The sequence below is a fragment of the Calonectris borealis genome, unplaced genomic scaffold, assembly GCF_964195595.1.
Source record: "Calonectris borealis unplaced genomic scaffold, bCalBor7.hap1.2 HAP1_SCAFFOLD_77, whole genome shotgun sequence".
Classification (NCBI taxonomy): domain Eukaryota; kingdom Metazoa; phylum Chordata; class Aves; order Procellariiformes; family Procellariidae; genus Calonectris; species Calonectris borealis.
Genome location: NW_027441478.1, coordinates 453,320 through 471,192, shown reverse-complemented (window position 1 = coordinate 471,192; position 17,873 = coordinate 453,320). Strand labels below are relative to the sequence as shown.

At 56.7% G+C, this 17,873-nt stretch overlaps 1 protein-coding gene across 16 annotated transcripts in view; it reads left to right on the top strand.

The window, feature by feature from the left end:
* LOC142076662 (uncharacterized) overlaps positions 1 to 15,956 on the top strand; it is a 30,953-nt gene extending 14,997 nt beyond the window's left edge. For 5 of the 16 annotated variants that reach the window (XM_075139004.1, XM_075139006.1, XM_075139003.1 and 2 more), the window contains 12 exons: positions 837 to 904; positions 6,657 to 6,795; positions 11,406 to 11,559; positions 11,805 to 12,061; positions 12,457 to 12,542; positions 12,971 to 13,086; positions 13,173 to 13,290; positions 13,683 to 13,806; positions 14,262 to 14,390; positions 14,694 to 14,839; positions 15,126 to 15,251; positions 15,803 to 15,956. In XM_075139004.1, coding sequence (XP_074995105.1) covers positions 6,700 to 6,795; positions 11,406 to 11,559; positions 11,805 to 12,061; positions 12,457 to 12,542; positions 12,971 to 13,086; positions 13,173 to 13,290; positions 13,683 to 13,806; positions 14,262 to 14,390; positions 14,694 to 14,839; positions 15,126 to 15,251; positions 15,803 to 15,923 — 1,473 coding nt within the window. In that variant the 5' untranslated portion in view covers positions 837 to 904; positions 6,657 to 6,699 and the 3' untranslated portion in view covers positions 15,924 to 15,956. Of the gene's footprint in view, positions 1 to 836; positions 905 to 6,209; positions 6,363 to 6,656; positions 6,796 to 10,027; positions 10,182 to 10,905; positions 11,284 to 11,405; positions 11,560 to 11,804; positions 12,062 to 12,456; positions 12,543 to 12,970; positions 13,087 to 13,172; positions 13,291 to 13,682; positions 13,807 to 14,261; positions 14,391 to 14,693; positions 14,840 to 15,125; positions 15,252 to 15,802 lie in introns of those variants that run through there. The other 11 variants (XM_075139009.1, XM_075139011.1, XM_075139010.1 and 8 more) reach the window with 8 other exon arrangements.
* Positions 15,957 to 17,873: the final 1,917 nt, after the last annotated feature.

The window sequence follows — 17,873 nt, the reverse complement described above, 5'->3', positions numbered from 1 at the left end:
CCAAGGCACTCCCCCAAAACCAGACATTTAGTCTTCATAACGATGAAGAGCAACCACCGTTCTGAGTGGAAAAGCCACTCCCTGAGTCGTGCAGTGCCAGTGTTCGTTGCTTTCTCTTCTTGTCATTTTCTGAGCTCCTGAAGTGCAGGAAGGCTGGAGGCGAGAAGCTGTCAGCATCAAATACTCGGAGGAAGAACATTTATATCTCCATTTTACTTTCCTCAATTATAGACTGTATTGGCAGGGCAAGAAGTAGGCAGGCAGGTTGCCTGGCCAGTGCCTGTGCGGTTCTGGCACAGAGGATCAAGCGCTTTGTGCTTCAGAGCTGTCAGGCTGGCACTTTTCACCACTCAATGCAGCTCTAGATTAAAGCTAAATGAAAATAGAAATTTTGCTTCAGAGCTTGACCGTGTCATTTTGTTCCATCCTTTTACTTGTTCAGTGGCTACGGAAGGGAGCCACTCCCTTGGTAGGAGCATCCACTGAGTTATGAACATGCGTGATATCAGAGCATCTTTGTGTATATTTACGCATGAGATCATTACAGCTGCTGTTTTAAAGATCTCTGTAGTACATGAAACCTTTGGCAGTAAAATTGTAAATCCACGCAATGGTGTGTTAAGCACACAAATCCAATTAAATCCTTTAAAGAGCCTTGAAAGCCTCTCCCAGAGAGTACAGAAATGGTTATTTGTGATTCTCTTGAGCTGCCTTTTATGGCAGCTTGCTTAGAGTGTCTGTGGCAAGTAGTCTTCTGGGGGCTTAACGCTGCAAATGGTAGGTTCTTTAAACAAGCAAATGGATAAACTTAAGACTTGGTTTTACTCTTTTAACAGCTCCTACCCAAATGGGAGGCCTGAGTAGGCCGCTTTTAGCAGGGGAACATGCCCTGACTGCGCAAGAGGTAAGGAACTCTCTTCTCTCCCTTACCGCGAGCCCTCAGTTTAAAGAGAGCTCTGAAGAGGAATGTTTGACCAGTGGGAAGTGAAATTTAAGATACACACCTCAGGTGGGACGGAAGTGTGAGGCCTGTGGCGGTCACGGACGCTTCTGTCCTGGGCTGTGAGCTGTGCAAATGCCAGCAGAAAGCTCTGGGAACGCTTTGTGCATAGGCCAAAGCGTTCCTGCTGCTACCCCAAGTGTCGCCAGCCCGAGCCCTCACATCTGGAGACCGATGTTTCACGCCAGCAGGCCAGGGGAAGGTAGAGTTGCCTCCCCTCCGACACGAGGCTGCCACGCTTTGGAGCAGGCATGCTCTGGGGGGGGGTCAGACCAGGTGTCTTTGCTGTCTTCTGGCCTTCATGTGGTTCTCATGCTCCTGGACAGCCCCATGTCTGCTGACAGTCTTTCATAAATGGGGATTTGGAGAAGTGGAAGTTGTTTCTCCCTCCTGGTGGGAGCACGCACCGGGGCTTTGTTGCCAGAGAAGCAAGTGGGGAGCGCTCCTGGTTGGATGCAGCTCCCTTGGCAGATGCTTGTGCTCGTCTCTCGGCCCCGAGGTCTGATTTGTGCCTTCCCCCCACCCCAGCTGTGCTGCCGGCTCTTGTGAAATGGGGGTACCGAGGGCAGATGGTTTTACCACAGCCAGGAAGTTCCAGTCAACCCGTCAGGGAGGTTTTCTTCCTGGTTCTTGCAGTTACAGATTTTCAAACAACCCAGCAAAGAAGTTTTCCAAGGAAACGTGACCAAGGGAAGTGCAGGGTTGAGCTCTGATTGCTCTCTGTGTGGATTGTGTCTGTCCCTGTCCTCAGCCAGGCACGCAGGATCTTTCAGATGAGGAACAGGACTATTCCAGGCTGAAGCGAGCAATCAGGATCCCAGCTGTGTTTTGTTTAAGGCCATCAGGTGGAAGTGTGCGGTTGGAGCCTTCTTGGTCGCTTACCCTTTGATTTCAGTGCTGTCCTCAAGTCCGAATCTTGCAGTGTTTTTGCTGAGGACTAAAAATGAAAGGGATAAAGCAGATCGTCCTCACGCACCTACGCACCTTCCCCCCAGCTCAAGGTGAACAGACAAAATCTCTGGGCTACGTTGTTTTATTAAACGTGTATCAGATATGCAGCATCAGGGGAGTTGTGTACAGCAAATGGCTGCAGGTGCCTGGGGCTTGACCAGCGTCACCTGGAAGGGAAAAAGGAAAAAAGGTGACTGTGGGGACTTGTGACCACGTATATTTATTTGTAATTTCTCATTGTACATTGCTGTATGCGTGCTTTGGAACATTTAGCGCTCAATACTTCCTCCTGTCCTCCCCCTCTTCCTCCTCCTGATCGTCTTCCTGCACCTCCTGTTCCTACTCCTCTTCATTGTCATCCTGTTACCCTCCTTCTCCTCCTTCTGTCTGTCCTCCTGTTTGTCGTTGCTGTAGTTGTCCTCATCCTCCTCCTCTTCCTCCCCCTTCCTCCCACTCGTCCCCAACTTCATCCTAATCCTCCTTCTCCTGTTAGTCATCCTTGTTCTCCTGTCATCCTCTTGCTCATCCTCTTCCTGTTTCTCCTCCTTCTTCTCCTCTTCCCCCCCGCCTCCTCCACCGCCTCCTCTTTGTTCTGTTCCTCTTCATCCTGTATGTCATCCTCCTTTCCTTCTCTTCGTCTTCCTCCTCCTCATATTCCCTTTCCTCTTCATTCTCCTTCTCCTTTTCCTTCCTCCTTCTCCTCCTCCTGCCCCTCTACCTCCTCCTCCTCCTCATCCTCTTCCTCCTCTTTTTTTCTCTTCTTTCTCATGTTTGTCCTCCTCGTGTCCTGTATCTTGTTCCTCTATCTTCTGTTCCTCCTCCTGCTCATCCTTCTTCTCTTCCTATTCTTCCTCCTGCTCCTAGTCCTGTGCCACGTGTTCCTCTTCTGACTGTTCCTCGTGTTCCTCCTCTATCTCTTCTTTCTCCTCCTCTGGCTCCTCCTCATGTTCTTCCTCTTCCTTCTTTTTTTCTCTTCTTCCTCCTTGTTCTCATTCTCTTTCTATGTTCCGTGTCCTCTTCACCCCCTTCCTCCTCCTCCACCTGCCATCCACCAGTTCATCCCGTTTGTCGTCCTTCTTTTTCTCCTCCTCCTGTTTGTCCTCCTGTTAATTCTCTGTGACGGGGTCATCACAACCTGGTTGGTTGGGTGCCTGGGACTCAGTGATAGGTAAAGGGATTCCCCATGTAGAAATGGGTTTCCATATGTCCTTTTCTCATGTCAACGTGAGAAAAACAACAGACTGACAGTGGGGGTTTTAAAGGGTTTGTGGGTTGGAGAGAGCAGGAAAATGGGCTCATTCCACTGGGCATCGGGTGGGTACCTGCCCGATATTAAAGCGTCTTTATGTAAGTGCTGCTAGTTTTGGGTCTGTAGGGCAGGTGGAAGACCCAGGCAACTCCGTGAGGTTCACACCATTCCCGTGCAATTTTATGTGTTGTATCAAGGCGGAAAACTTCTGCCCTGCAAGAGAGGAAGGTGCCATTTGTCATTTCCTCCACAAATTAGCCCTTGGAGGAGAAGAGGGGAAAAGTGCTGCTGGACTTTATAGACGGTGCTCTGTGTGCTGCTGCACTTCCCTGTTCTGTGGCAGGGTCATCAGAACCGGGTTGGCCGGGTGCCTGGGACCTTCAAGGCCTGTAAGGAGGGAAGAAGTCAGCCAGGCACCCGGGAAACTTGAGGACGATAGGGAGAGGGAGAAGTCGTCTGCCTGGTGCACAGGACCTTCAGGGCCTGATGAGGAGGGCAAAGGGGACTGCTAGGTGACCAGCTCGGTCACAGGGCATGGCTCTTTGCCTCATAAAATGGGGTTCGTTATGCTAACCATATTACCAGGGGTCAGGAGCAGGGGGGACCGGTCACAAGTGCAATTGTTAGTTGCCTTTCTGAAGTACTGGGGTGGCAGCAATGCAGGGCTCAAATACCAGGTTAGGCTCGAGGCCACTCGTGTTCTCCTGGTTCTCCCAGGCAAAAGACAGGTGGAGACGTAGCCCTGCCTGCAGCTTTTCTGAAGGGAGTGCAGCAGCTCTTGCCAGTTGCCAAGGCACGGGGTGGCTCCAGCCCCTACAGCCTCGGAGTCAGTATCAACTGTGCTGGCTCCAGCTTCAAAGGCTCAGGTGTTGGCCAGGGACTCAGGTCATTGGGCGAAACATTCATTTCCTCAGTTAACTCTGCTTTTCCGTCTGCAGAAATGGCTGTAGATTCACCGAACCAAACACCGTTTTTCAAGTGGGCACTTCTGTCTGTAAACCGTACTCCTAAAGTATTACTGGGGTCGAAAGGGGGAGAGCATCTTGCATAGGAGAGGATGGCGCATCGCTCTCATATTCTTGAGGCAGTCCTACTCGAGTTATGCTTTCAGTGGGAGCCCTTCCTGAACGATCATTTCCTGGGGGTACAGCGCGATGATGGAGGTAAAGTGTCCCGCGCCGAATGGTAGGCTTCTGGGGCACCCCTGGGGCAATTCTCGGCCTTCGAGGACAACTTTCAGGATGGGGAGAGGATGTCACGAAAAAAATGACACTGCCGTACGAGCTACAGATACTTCAGCCAGCAGTGACATAAACACATGCACAAGCCAGGTTCCCGCGCCGGCCGTACGAGCTACACAGCCACCAGTGACATCAGAGCAGCACCTAGGCCAAGTTCCCGCACCTCCTAGATCAGCTAGTCAGCCAGCCACGACATCACAAGCCCCTGCACAAGCCAGATCCCCACACCTGCCCTATCAGGAACTGTGCCACAAGTGACATAATCGCATCCACAAGCCGGGTTCCGCGCCTGCCCTATCAAGTACTAAGCCAGCAGTGACATCAGCACCTGCACAAGCCAGGTTCCTGCGCTTGCCATATGAGATCCATAGTCACCAGTGACATCAAAACAGCAGCATCAGCCTGGTTCCCGTGCCTGCCATAACAGCTCGTCAGCCACCCGTGACATCACAAGCACCAGCACGAGCCAGGTCCCCGCACCTGTGCCACTAGCTGATATGGCAAGCGTGGGAACCCGGCTTGTGCAGGTGTTGATGTCACTTGTGGCCCAGTTCCTGATGGGGAGGCATGGGAACTTTGCTTCTGCAGGTGCTTGTGATGTCACGGGTGGCTGACTAGCTGATAGGGTAGGTGTGGGAACCTGTCTTGTTGAAGTGCTTGAGAGGTCACTGGTGTTTGAGTAGCTGATTGGGCAGGTGAGGATTGGGGGTAAAAGGGTAAGGGGGACCCTCCCGTTGAGGAACCTCGTGACTCAAGGGGAGGGTCTCCCTTGCCCTTTTCATAGAATCATAGAATCATTAAGGTTGGAAAAGACCTCTAAGATCATCGAGTCCAACCATCAACCCAACACCACCATACCCACTACACCATGTCCCTAAGCGCCTCATCTACACGTCTTTTAAATACTTCCAGGGATGGTGACTCCACCGCTTCCCTGGGCAGCCTGTTCCAAGGCCTGACCACTCTTTCAGTAAAGAAATTTCTCCTAATGTCCAGCCTAACCTCCCTTGGCACAACTTGAGGCCGTTTCCTCTCGTCCTATCACTAGTTACTTGGGAGAAGAGACCAACACCCACCTCACTACAACCTCCTTTCAAGTAGTTGTAGAGCACGATGAGGTCTCCCCTCAGCCTCCTCTTCTCCAGACTAAACAACCCCAGTTCCCTCAGCCGCTCCTCATAAGACTTGTGCTCCAGGCCCTTCACCAGCTTCGTTGCCCTTCTCTGGACACGCTCCAGCACCTCCTTGTCCTTCTTGTAGTGAGGGGCCCAAAACTGAACACAGGATTCGAGGTGCGGCCTCACCAGTGCCGAGTACAGGGGCACGATCACCTCCCTGCTCCTGCTGGCCACACTATTTCTGATACAGGCCAGGATGCCGTTGGCCGCCTTGGCCACCTGGGCACACTGCTGGCTCATGTTCAGCTGTCGACCAGCACCCCCAGGTCCTTTTCCTCCGGGCAGCTGTCCAGCCACTCTTCCCCAAGCCTGTAGAGTTGCCTGGGGTTGTTGTGGCCGAAGTGCAGGACCCAGCACTCGGCCTTGTTGAACCTCATACAGTTGGCCTCAGCCCATGGATCCAGCCTGTCCAGGTCCCCCTGCAGAGCCTTCCTACCCTCGAGCAGATCAACACTCCCGCCCAGCTTGGTGTCGTCTGCCAACTTACTGAGGGAGCACTCGATCCCCTCGTCCAGATCGTTGATAAAGATATTGAACGGGACCGGCCCCAGCACTGAGCCCTGGGGAACACCGCTCGTGACCGGCCGCCAACTGGATTTAACTCCGTTGACCACAACTCTCTGGGCTCGGCCGTCCAGCCAGTTTTTTACCCAGCGAAGAGTGCACCTGTCTAGGCCGTGAGCCGCCAGCTTCTCTAGGAGAATGCTGTGGGAGACAGTGTCAAAGGCCTTACTGAAGTCCAGGTAGACCACATCCACTGCCTTTCCCTCATCCACCAGGCGGGTCACCTGGTCATTTTATCCTCAGTCTCTGTACAAATCATTCCAACGCAACTCTGACACGATTTTCTCTGTGTATACTTAATCCATGTAATGAGTAATAGAGTGAACCTTGCCATCGAACTCTGTTAAGTCACGTTTCTATAAATTTCTATTAAAATCACCTTTTGCCGATCTCTTTGTCAGTGATCTTCCAAGCGGCCTTCAAACTACTCATTCATGACAGGAGGCACCGCCTGGTTGTCACTTGTCTTGCAGGAACAGGATTGAACAGCAGAAGGGAGGCAGGACGAGAGGACCCATGAGGTCAAAAAGCACATCAGACAGCTGGGACAGTCACGATGAGAGCAGAGGGAGAAGGAGGTGCAGGGGACCCGGCTGGGACAATGCTTCCGAGGTGACATCTGCCACACAAACACAGAGACAGACAGGGGCGTTGGGAGGTGGTGGTGTGGGTGAGAAAGGTGCCTGGGGGAGAGGGGAGCACGGGGAGATGGTGGAAAAGCCGGGGTGTTGGCAGTGAGGACACTCCTGCTGTGCAGGTGCTTGTGATGTCACTTGTAGCTGAGTGGGTGTTAGGGCAGGAGCAGGCCCCTGCTTTGTGCTGCTGCTTGTGATATTCCCAGGTAGTTGATAGGGCAGGAGAAAGACCCTGGCTTCTGCAGCTGCTTATGTTGTCGCTGATGGCTGAGTAGCTGATAGGCCAGGAGCATGTGCACTTGGTTGTGATGTCACCGGTGGCTTTGTAGCAGTTACAGCAGGAGCATGCAGCTGGCTCGTGCAGGTGCTTCTGATGTCATAGGTGGCTGAGTAGGCGGTAGGTTAGGAACAGGCCCCTGGCTTGTGCTGGTGCTGGTGTTGTCATAGGTGGTTGCGGAGGTGTGAGGCCAGGGGCCAGCCCCTGGCTCGTGCAGATTCTTGCGATGTCATAGGTGGATGAGTAGGTGATAGGGTAGGAGGAGGCACGTGGCTTGTTCATGTGCTTGTGAGGTCATATGTGCCTGAGTAGGTGATAGGGCAGGAGCCGGAACATTCTACGTGCAGCTGCTTATGGTGTCGCAAGTGCCTGAGTAGTTGATATGGCAGGAGCAAGCTCCTGGCCTGCGCAGGTACTTGTGGTGTCACAGGTGGCTGAGCAGTGATGGGGCAGGAGCAGGACCTGGCTTGTACAGCTGCTTCTGATGTCACTGGTGTGTAAGGAGCTGTTTGGGTATGAATGAACACCTGGCTTGTGCAGGCGCTTGTGATGTTAGCGGTGGCGCTGCAGCTCTTGGGGCAGGAGCATGCAGCTGGCTTCTCCAGCTTCTTGTGATGTCACATGTGCCTGAGGAGGTGAGAGGGCAGAAGCAGGCACCTGGCTTCTTGTTTCAGGAATTACGCAGCCGCCACCACGGTCTCATGGTAGGAATTATGCAGGTGCCACCTCAACAGGGCTCGGCCCTAGGTTCCTGCTCACAGAAGACAAGTCGCCAATCTGCTGAGTAAATAAGTGGTTTATTTATCTGACATGCAGAGCAGCTCGAGCTGGTTGCCTCCAAGGAGGGACCCCTACTGCAGATCGCAGACCCCTTACAGAGAGATTTCCCGGAACGTACCACCCCTCACCCGATCCCCAAGTCCAATCACTTAATTCTGGTCGGTGGTCTCTTGATTTCAATACTGGTGTTCCTGGTCGCTGGGCTGGCCTTCTTCTGAAGTTACCTCATTCTCTTGGAATTGTTTCCTTGGTCCTTTTCTTCTTCATTCTGCTTGCATCTGCCAGTTTCAGCTCGTTCTGTGGTTGCAACGTTCCTCCCCCAGTCAGCTCTCAGGATCCTCCTACTCCAGGCTGCCTTTAACCTCTCTCTGCCTCGCTCCTCTCCCCTCGGTGCCTGCAGGCAGTGCCCTCAGCCCTGCTGCGCTTTGCAGAGGAGCTGCTCCTGGGCAGAGCTGTCTCTCTGCAGCGCTGCCCACTTGCCGGGAGCTCCCTCCGTCCCGGGAGCCCAGCCCGGCTCAGCAGCAGAGGACCAGCCCAAGGCGTCACTTTTTCTTCCCCCTCTGGGCTCCCTTCAGGTGTCCCTGGGGCTCCAGGGGAACCTGCTGTGAAACAGGCCGAAGGCGTCACGGATGTTCCCTTCCTCGTCCAGGGAGAGAGATTTCTTTCCGGCAGTGTCGTTTCTCATCTCAGGGAAAGAACTGGGCATGAGAATTGCCTTTCCTTGTCCCGTCACTAGGCAGGACACCCAGACAGTGCCAGGGAGGGATCTCCTTTACCCCTGCGGAGGGAAGGGATTCAGCTGAGTCAATGAAGGCGCCTCCTCCTGTGTTTTCAGTCCTGGGGCCAGAAAGGGACTCGGCTCCCTCCCACGCACACCACAAACCCACAAATCCATCAAAGGAGGTGGGATTCCTCTCGCCTCAGTTCAGGTGTGCACAAAATGGCCACCTGCATGTGAGGTCCTTGTCCCAGCTCTGATGCTAATTAATGGAGATGGAGGGCAGCAGTGAGCTGCTCGGACACAAACACCTGGTGACATGTGAGGTACTAGAGATGGTCCAAGATACGTGCAGGTAGCTGCAAGCTCTGCTGGAGCAACTCTGAGAGACCAGGCAACATCTGGGGGCATCTTCTTGGAGGTTGTTGGGAAATTCCTCTGGCCAATTGAAATGGCAGCAGATGCCGAAATTTAGGGCAACTGAACCTTTTGCTATTCATCATGTTCAGGGCTTCATCACACATGACAGTAACTTGGAAAGACAAACGCCATGGCCTCGAACATACACCCCCCCACCACACCTTGCTCGTTCTTTCCCCAGCTTTTATTGCTGAGCACGACGTCATATGGTGTGGGATATCCCTTTGGTTTGTTGGGGTCAGCTGTCCCGGCCGTGTCCCCTCCCAGCTTCTTGCCCATCCCCAGCCGAGTCGCTGGTGGGTCAGCGTGAGAAACAGAAGCGGCCTTGATGCTGTGCAAGCCCTGTTCAGCGATAGCTAAAACATTGGTGTGTTATCAGGGCTGTTTTGGTCACAAATCCAACGCACAGCACCATCTGGGCTCCTAGGGAGAAAATTAACTCCATCCCAGCCAAAACCAGTGCAGTAAAGCCCATCCTACTCCTGCCACACAAGCGACACACAGCAGAGAGGAGTGTTCGGGCACGCTGGAGGGGCTGTTGCATCCCACAGGCCTTCGATCCCATCTCTTGCAACTGCCCAACCGCAGCCAACCCCCAAACCCCACCTGCCCAGACGGGCTCCCAATAGCAGACATGTTGGTGCAGGGGGCAGACAGGGTTTTTGGAACAGCAGTGGGGAGAAAGGGGATGACCATTTCCCAGGACAAGAGGGGAAATCTATCTCCTCTCTCCCCGTTTGTGCTGTCTCCCTGCTGGTGTCATAATGCACCTTCAAATGATGCGGGCTGATGTCACAGGGGGATGACCCACATCACCGGGAGGTCTCCCCAGCGCCGCGGCGGTGCCGGCACTTGCCGGCGAGGCCTGGGCGCTGCTGGGCACTGCTCAGGGGCTCCCCACTGCTGCCCTTCGGAGCTGCTCCAGAGCCAGGAGCGGGGTCGGGAGGCAGCGGGGCTGCGCTGGGGGACCCTCCCTGACAGGCAGCACCCTTGCTGACAGGCAGAGCAGGGGCACATCGGAAAGGAATTTTGGGCGAGGAGCTGCGAAGAGCATCCCTTTCCCTGAGCTGAGGGCAAGCGGCAAGCGCGATGGAGGGCTGCTGCACCGTGGCCGTCGGCTTGGAGCTGAGCAGCTTGTTCCCCACACTCCTGCAGCTCTCCACCAAGGGTATGGGTTTTGGGAGCTCCTTCCCGAGGGGTCGCACCAGGGCTGTCAGCTGTCAAAAGCTGCAGCTGCTGGGGTGTGGGGGTGGCTGGACAGGGCTGGGGGCGGCCGCGAGAGCCCTGCTTGAGGATCCCACCGGGCTCGGGACAATGTGGCAACCAGGACTCCCGGGTCATGGTGCTGGGGCTGCCCTGAGCCCCAAGGCTCCCGTGGAAATGGCTCGGTCCCCTCACGAGGGGGGCTGCGCGGGGCCATGGGGTTCTGGCTCTGGGATGAAAAGGGATCCTGTGTCCCACGAGCTGGGGTGTCCTTCAGGTCCCACAGGGCTCTCACAAGCCAGCTGGAAATGCCTCTGCTGTAAATCAACCCTTTACCTTGAACTAGTCTCCTTTGGGAGAACCTCTGTTCCTTCCCAGGGGATCCTCTTGTGCCACCAGGCTGGCAGATCATGTCCTGGGCGCTGGGGTGCCATCGCTTTCTGGGGGTTAGATGGCCACAGCCCTGGTCCTGAGCCCTTCCCACCTCCCCATTTCTGCTCCAGCCCTGCCCCTGGAGCAGAGTAAGGCTGGCAGTCTGAAACTGGGGCACAGCCCAGCTCCGCAGCCGTGGCGGTGTTTGTCTGGGCTGTTTGTGGACACCTGCATCTGTCACCCCCTGGGCGAGGAGCTTGCCGAGAGGCTGTGAGCTGGCTGGCCCGGAGCCTGAGACCTCTTTCCCTTGTTTCCAGATGTTGTGTCTATCTGGGATGCTGTGTCTGCGTACATCCTGGGACAGCTGAAGCTGGACAAGGTGGGCTGGCGTCTTGGTCCTCCTTTGCCCTGGAGAGCCTGGACCCCGGGGAGTGATCCCTCCCTGAGCATCACAGCAGCACGCCGAGACAACCCCGTGTGCCCAGAGCTGCTTCTTGGTCAACCAGGGGGGAAACCAAGTCCAGATCTAGTCTGAGAAAGCATTTGGCACACGACAGGGCTTCACCCTTTGCTGTGGTCAGAGTGGAGAGACCAAGCAGAGAGACTGGGGATTATGCTGGGTCCGTGCCAAGAACGATTCCATAGGTATTCCCTGTGCTGGAAACGCCTGGGGTCTTCTCCAGCCAAGGGAGAAGGTTAGCAAATATGTTGAGGAGGGGAAGAAAACAAATGGAGAACGTGGGCCTTTTCCAAAGCTTTCCCTTTTCCCATCTCTAAAGTACTCACTCATGAGCCTTTTTGTCTTTTTCCTGGGCAGGGTGTCCTGGTCACAGGACTCGGGACCTTCGCTATGGTCCAAGAGCAATTCCACGGCGAAGGAGAGGTGTATGTGGTCCGAAGACCCGTCTTCCGGCTGGACGTGGATGCGTTACGTCTGCAGGAGCTCGCGTTCCCCACAGTGGTTATCCCTGGTGAGAAGGCAGCGGCCACCCTCCACTTTCCCCCTGGGGGTGGGGTGCGCGCTCTCTGCTCTTTGGAAAGGGCTGAGAGAAATAGAGAATTGCCTCCAAAGGTCGGGGGACGGCTTGAGCTCCCCCAAAACAAACCACTCCCCAAGGGCTGTTTCTATAAACGACCTTTTCTATGGCATTTTGTTATGAACCTTACAGAGAAATTTGGCCTGCTGTGGCAGTGACAATGTTCCTCCTCCTTACAGGCGATGTCAAGATCAAGCCACTGAACTACAAGTGGCTATCGCAAGCCACCTCCTTCCCGCGGCACGTGGTGAAGAACTGTGTGCAAGAGACCGTACTCTTGTACTCTTTCCAGCTGAGGAACAGGCAGCGCCTCGCCTTCGCCTTCAAGGGCATTGGCGTTCTGTCCTGCAAAGACGACGTCCTGTGCATGCGGTTTTATTACGACTGCGTCACAGGGCTGGCGAGCAAGGCCAGCCGGATTGCACTGCTTCGCACTGTAAGTCGCTCCGGTTTTGAGGGCTGCTCCAGTGTCTTTGGGAAGCCTATTGAAGGGTGAGCAACCCAGTCGCCGTTGGCCAGCCTGGACGTGGCAGGCCAGTCAAACGCCTTTCCCCATGCCCCCCCCCGCTGACTTCTCCATTAGCAAAGAAAGTTTCTGCTGAGTTTCTGGATCCTTGCCCTACAGAAAGCCCAGCAGTGTTACTGCGCAGTCTCAGTGTTTGCTGTGCAGCTTCTCCAGAGCAGAGCAAGGGCTAATGTTCACGGAGGAGGATTTGGAATAGGGGTTTGGAGAAGTGGCTTTCTTTTGGAGCAGGAGACAGGTCTGCTTCCTTTGGGAGCCAAGAGAAAACTGCCCTGGAAACCTTCTGACAGCTCTGTGTCACTTTGCAGAGGCTGTGGATGCCAGGTGCAGCTGTCTCCAGTGGAGCCACCACCGCTCGGGAGACACAGGCTGCTCCTGCCCACGCGTTCCCAAGGTGAGTGCGTTTCCTCTGCAGCCCCCGAGCGACCGAGCGGGTGGCTTCCCAGCTTCTGCTCAGCAGCGTGCGTTGTCGGGGCTCGACACTCAGCAGGGAGTCAGGGATCAATCCTGAACTGACTGGTTTCTGGTTAACTAATGCTGAGCTGGGGCTACGCGTGTATTCTCCTGGAGTGACCGGGCATCGTGATCGTGTCTCTCACGCCCAGCCTACTGTCATTCCCATCAGAGAGAACCAACTGCACGCAGAGAGGATTTTAAGCGACGTTTTCTGGTGTTGGGGGGAGCTTGCCAATCAAACCTGTGCATGGCCACAAAGGAAAGGGATGCCATGCCTTGCACGACAGTCAGGAGGATTAGTGCTGGGAAGCTGCAGAGGGTAGGGGGTCACCCTTCTTCAAGCCTGTGTCATCATTTGCTTTCCAGGTTTCAGTTCCTGGTGATCCGCGGAGCAGTGGCCAAGGGTTTCTCCACCTGGCACGAGAAGGCTGCAGAAAAGCACAAGATCAGAAGAGGCACGGGAGCGGGTCCCTGCTGTCCAGGTGGGGCCCTGCCCCACGCTGGGCGACCACAGCCCGGTTAAAACGCACTCCATGGGGCTGCTCTGAAGAGCTTCCTCCTTTCCCAGGTGCAGAGGGGCATCCTGACAAGCTGCTGCAGAGGCGGGTGAAGCTTTCCCTCCCCGTGCTGCCAAGCCAGGGGCCAGGCACAAGGCAGCAAGACATGGGGAAGGAGACTTCTGCCAGGTGAGACCCTTGTGGGAAGGGGTGAAAGGGATCCTTGCACCCATGTAGGAGGGACATCCCCTTTGGACACTCTGGCTGTAGGGACTCGGGAAGGTCCCCGACACCTGCGCCACGGTTTTTATGAGCTTGTTTGCCCCATCGCAGGCCCCTTAGTGGGGAAGGCGGCGGATGTTGAGCGCACCCCACATCACTTTGCTTGCCCTTACTTCAGACCTGAGGTGCGGTCCTCTCCCATCCATCGGATGGGGTTCAGGAGAGGCTCCCCCTTGCCATGGGAAACGGCCCCACCTCCCCCGCTTCTTCTGCCAGCCTGGGGAGCTTTGATACCAGACGAAAATGGGACACGAAACTGCCCCGTGCTCATGCCGACTCCTCCTGGTGTCTCTCCGCAGTGTGCTCCCCCCATGTCCGGGCAGCTCCCCCAGGACGAAGGAGGCAGGCAGGCAGGAGCCAGCTCCTCCAGCCAGGCCCACCGCTGCACTCCCGTCCTCTGAAGGCTGCAGGAGAGCGTTGCAGGTACGTGCTCTGCCTTGCCGTAACTACCGTGCTGTTTGAGACTCGGCAAAAGCCTCTTTGTGCAGAGAGCCATCCTGAAAGGATCCCTTGGCACGCGTTCATTGTGACCTGTCTGTCACCTCCTTCGGATCTTCTTCACGAAAAGGAGGGTGCTGCACACCCTGCCTGCCTGTTCTTGCCCCCTGGGTTGTCATGAAACACGTTATGCTGGCCAGGGGCTATGGAAAATGGACAAGTCCTTTCTAGGTCGTTGACAGTGGAGGTCTTTGGTCACTCAGCTCTGTTTGCCATGAGTTGAGGAGCCTGGCATGACTCCACGGCCCCTGATCTGTTAGGGGCAAAGCGCTGCCGACTGACGGCTGAGGCAAGGGGCACCAACGCGGGTCAGACCCGAAGGAAGCCCCTCCAGGAGCTGAGACTAATGCTGCCTGCTGCTGCGTTTCCGTCCCCTCCAGGAGGTCTGGCAGCTGTCTGCAGAGTGGGAGCAAGTGAAGACCGGGTGGCAAGAGCGGCGACAGCAAGCCCAGGCAGAATGGGCGGCGTGGGAAGCCTGGTCTGCAGGGGAGGACCGACAGCCGCCCCAGGTACGACACCGCTGAGAGCAGCAGCGACCCTCTCTGTGGGGGCACCCAGGGCGGCAGGTCTCCAGGGGGTGGGAGCAGGACGGGCACCCAGCTGCAGGGCAGGGGTTTGCCTGCTCATCCCCAGGAGGGAGAGGTTGGCAGCAGGATCCGAGGGGCAAAAGCAGCCGTCAGCCGAGACGACGGGCACGCGGCGCCGAGTCTCCCGGCTCCCGGGTCCTGCTGCGGGCTCCTTTCAAGAGGTCGTCTGGGAAAGGGCACCTCTGTTTGCCGTCTGGTTTGCTGAGAGCGTCTCCTCCTTGGCAGGCACTCGGCACTGGAGGCGCTTGGACTCCCCACCCTCCAGCCCAGCCCAGGGGAAAGGAGGTCAACGAGAGGTGGAGGAAGGCTGAAAACCCTCTCCCAGCAGAGGAGATGGCAGCAGCAGCCCAGCTGAAGAGACTCCAGCCTGAGTAAGTGTGCGCCAGCTCTGGCCACAGCCTGGGGCAGTCGAGCAGCCGTGACCCCGCAGAGATGTCCAGGACCCCCGTCCCTGCGTCCTGGGGCTGCATAGGACACCCTCTGATGTCTCCTAACACGGGCGTGACCTGGGTTACCCCCACAGCCAAGGCCCAGAGCTCACCACAGGGTGAAAGGGTGGGTACACGCGGGACCGGGTGGCTGCAGAGGCTGGATGAGGGGAGAGGCAGAAGGGGTCTCCGGCAGAGGCTGAGGGATGATGTCTCCCTGTTGTTGCAGCCACCTTTCCCCACGAGCGCTCCAGGTCCTCAGAAGGCTGGAGCCGCATCAGGCACGGAGGAACATATTCAAGCACGTCGCTGAGAACAACAGGCGGCATCAAGAGCAGCAGAGGCAGCTCCCCTGGTAACTGTCTCCAAAAAGGGATGGTGCTTCCCGCGGCTGCAAGGCCCATCCCTCTACGGAGGGCAGCCCTGGGGGAAAGGGGGCATTTCTCTGACACCCCTTGCGAGACAGAAGCAGGTTCTGGAGGCTGGCTTTGGGCTGGACCTCCCTGACACGCAAGGGGACTGCCTGGGCACCCAGAACTGGCTTTCCCTGCGGGACGTGAAAGTCCTGGCTGAAGGCAGAGGGATTCTTCTGATGGCTGGCTCTCCCCTTTGCAAGCCAGAGAGCATGTCCTTCCCTTGCAGAGTCCTGGGCCAAGACACCTTGCCCCGAGGGGGGACATCTCCTAAGACACTCAAGGTCTTGGCCCAACCTGACTCAGCCCCAGGCTGATCAGCTGCACCTGGGACCTTCTCCTGGCCTCACCTTGGGCTCCTCTGCCACCTCACAGGCACCTCGAGGCTTCATCGCAAGCAGGTCCCATCACAGGGGGCCTGAGCTACGCCTGCAGGATGTCTCTGCCTTCTCCCTGTCCATACGCTCATAGACTTTTCTTTCTTCCTCCCTAGCACTAGATGCTGGTACCGCAGCAGAGGGGAAGGTGCCGGAGCGGCGGCTGTGGCAGCGGCTGTTAGCAAAGGGGCTGGGAGGCTTCTCAGCTGCCGAGATCCACCTATAAATACAAAATAAAGAGCTCTGGGGCTGTTCCCAGCCGGACTGACAGGCCTGTGCCTGGTGATGGATTGGTCTAAAGGCATTATACACACCCCCTGTGTGATCCCGGAACTGCTCGCAGGGGCAGGAGGGAATAAAGTCCACACATAGCCCACAGCTCGAACACATGCAGCCCCACTCCTGCACATCCCAACACACAGGCAGCACGACAGAGGAGCACGGCTGGAGCCTCCCCGAAGTGCCAGCACGCTCCCGCACGCGGCGTGGAGAACCACCAGCAGGGCCAGAAGTCTGTGTGTGATGACAGGGCTGGGACCACACTGGGACCTCGGAGGTGTGGTGGGTAGATGGCACAGCGGGAGGGCTGCGGTGGAGGGACACGGGCTCTTCAGGAAGGACCGTCTGGGGAGGCGAGGAGGTGGACTTGCCTCCTGCTCGGGGTGGGACAGGAGCCAGCTTACGGGTCAGGATCAGCAGGCAGACCAATGTGGGTGCCGTGTTAGCAGGTACCTGCTAGGGACCTCCTGTTCAGGAGGGAGCTGTAGATGAGGCCTTCTTCAAACAAGTGAAAGAAGCCTCACATTCACAGGCCCTGGTCCTCATGGGGGAGCTGAACCACCCTGGCACCTGCTGGAAGGACAATCGAGCAGGGCTCAAGCAATCTAGGAGATTTTGAGAGTGCATTTCGTGGCACGGGTGATGGAGGAACCAAGAAGGAGAGGTGCTCTGCTGGACCTGGCACTGGTGAACAAGGAAGAACTGGTTGGGGATTTGAAAGTCAGCGGCAGCCTTGGCTGCGGTGGCCCTGAGATGGTGGAGTTCAGGATGCGGAAGGGAGGGAGCAGGGCAAGGAGCAGGACCACAGCCCTGGCTTTCAGGACAGCAGATTTCAACCTTGTCAGAGATCCTTCCTTGTCTGGAAGAATCCGAGGGGATATGGCCTTGGAGAGAAAAGGGGTCCTGGAGAGCTACTTGATAGTCACGGACCACCTCCTCCAAGCTCAAGAAAGGACCCTTCCGACAAGTGGGAAATGAAGCAAAGGCAGCAGGAGGCCGGCATGGATGAGTGAGGAGCTCCTCACTGAGCTCAGGCACGGACAGGAAGGTACAGGAGGTGGGGACAGAGGCAGGTGACCCAGGAGAAGCCGAGAGGTGCTGTCTGATGGTGAGGGGTAGGACTAGGAAAGCCAAGGCCGACCTGGAGTTGATCTGGGGAGGGACAGCGGGAAGATTTGTACATGACCGACCCCAGACGAAGAGGAAGGAAGACCTGGGCTGCGGCGTGCTGGGAGCTGTAGTCCCTCACCCTGCAGCATCCTGGGAGCCGAGGTGCCTCCCCTGCCTGCAGGCTCCAGTTTTCCTTCCTCCACTCCCTGCCCAGCCCCCCCCGTTCTCCTCCTCCCTCTGTCCTGCTCCCGTCCCTCTGTCCGGCTCCTGTCCCTCTCCGGCCACGCCACCGCCCTGCCCCACCCCCCCCTGCCGCTCTGCCCCTCTCCCCTCCTCCTCCCGGCTCCACCGGGGCTCCGGACCGGGGCCAGGGCAGCCCCCCGGAGGCGACCATGGGGCCTGGGGGGGCGGAGCTTCTGCCTCAGTGGAGCTGAGCGCTCACAAACTCATCACCAAGAGAGATTTGGGGCTTCTCTGAACTCCAAGCCTTTGTCGGGGCCTGACTGCAGCGAGACACCTCCGCAGAAGCCCCGGAGCTGTGTCAGCCGCCGTTCTTAGTCTTGCTAATGCAAGCTATCCACCTCCCAGCTGGCTTCCAGACCTGGGCTGGGCATTTCTCGTGAGGCTTCCTGGGACAGCTCGCTGCAGCCCCGTGGTGCCGCAGGAGGGTTTGGGCCAGGTTCTCCCCCAGCGTGAGCCTCTCGGGATAACTGGAGTCGCATCCCGGCGAGACCTCACACCTCTTCCCCGTGCAGGATGGAGGCTGGAGCCAGAAGCGTGGCAATTACCGAGCTAGTT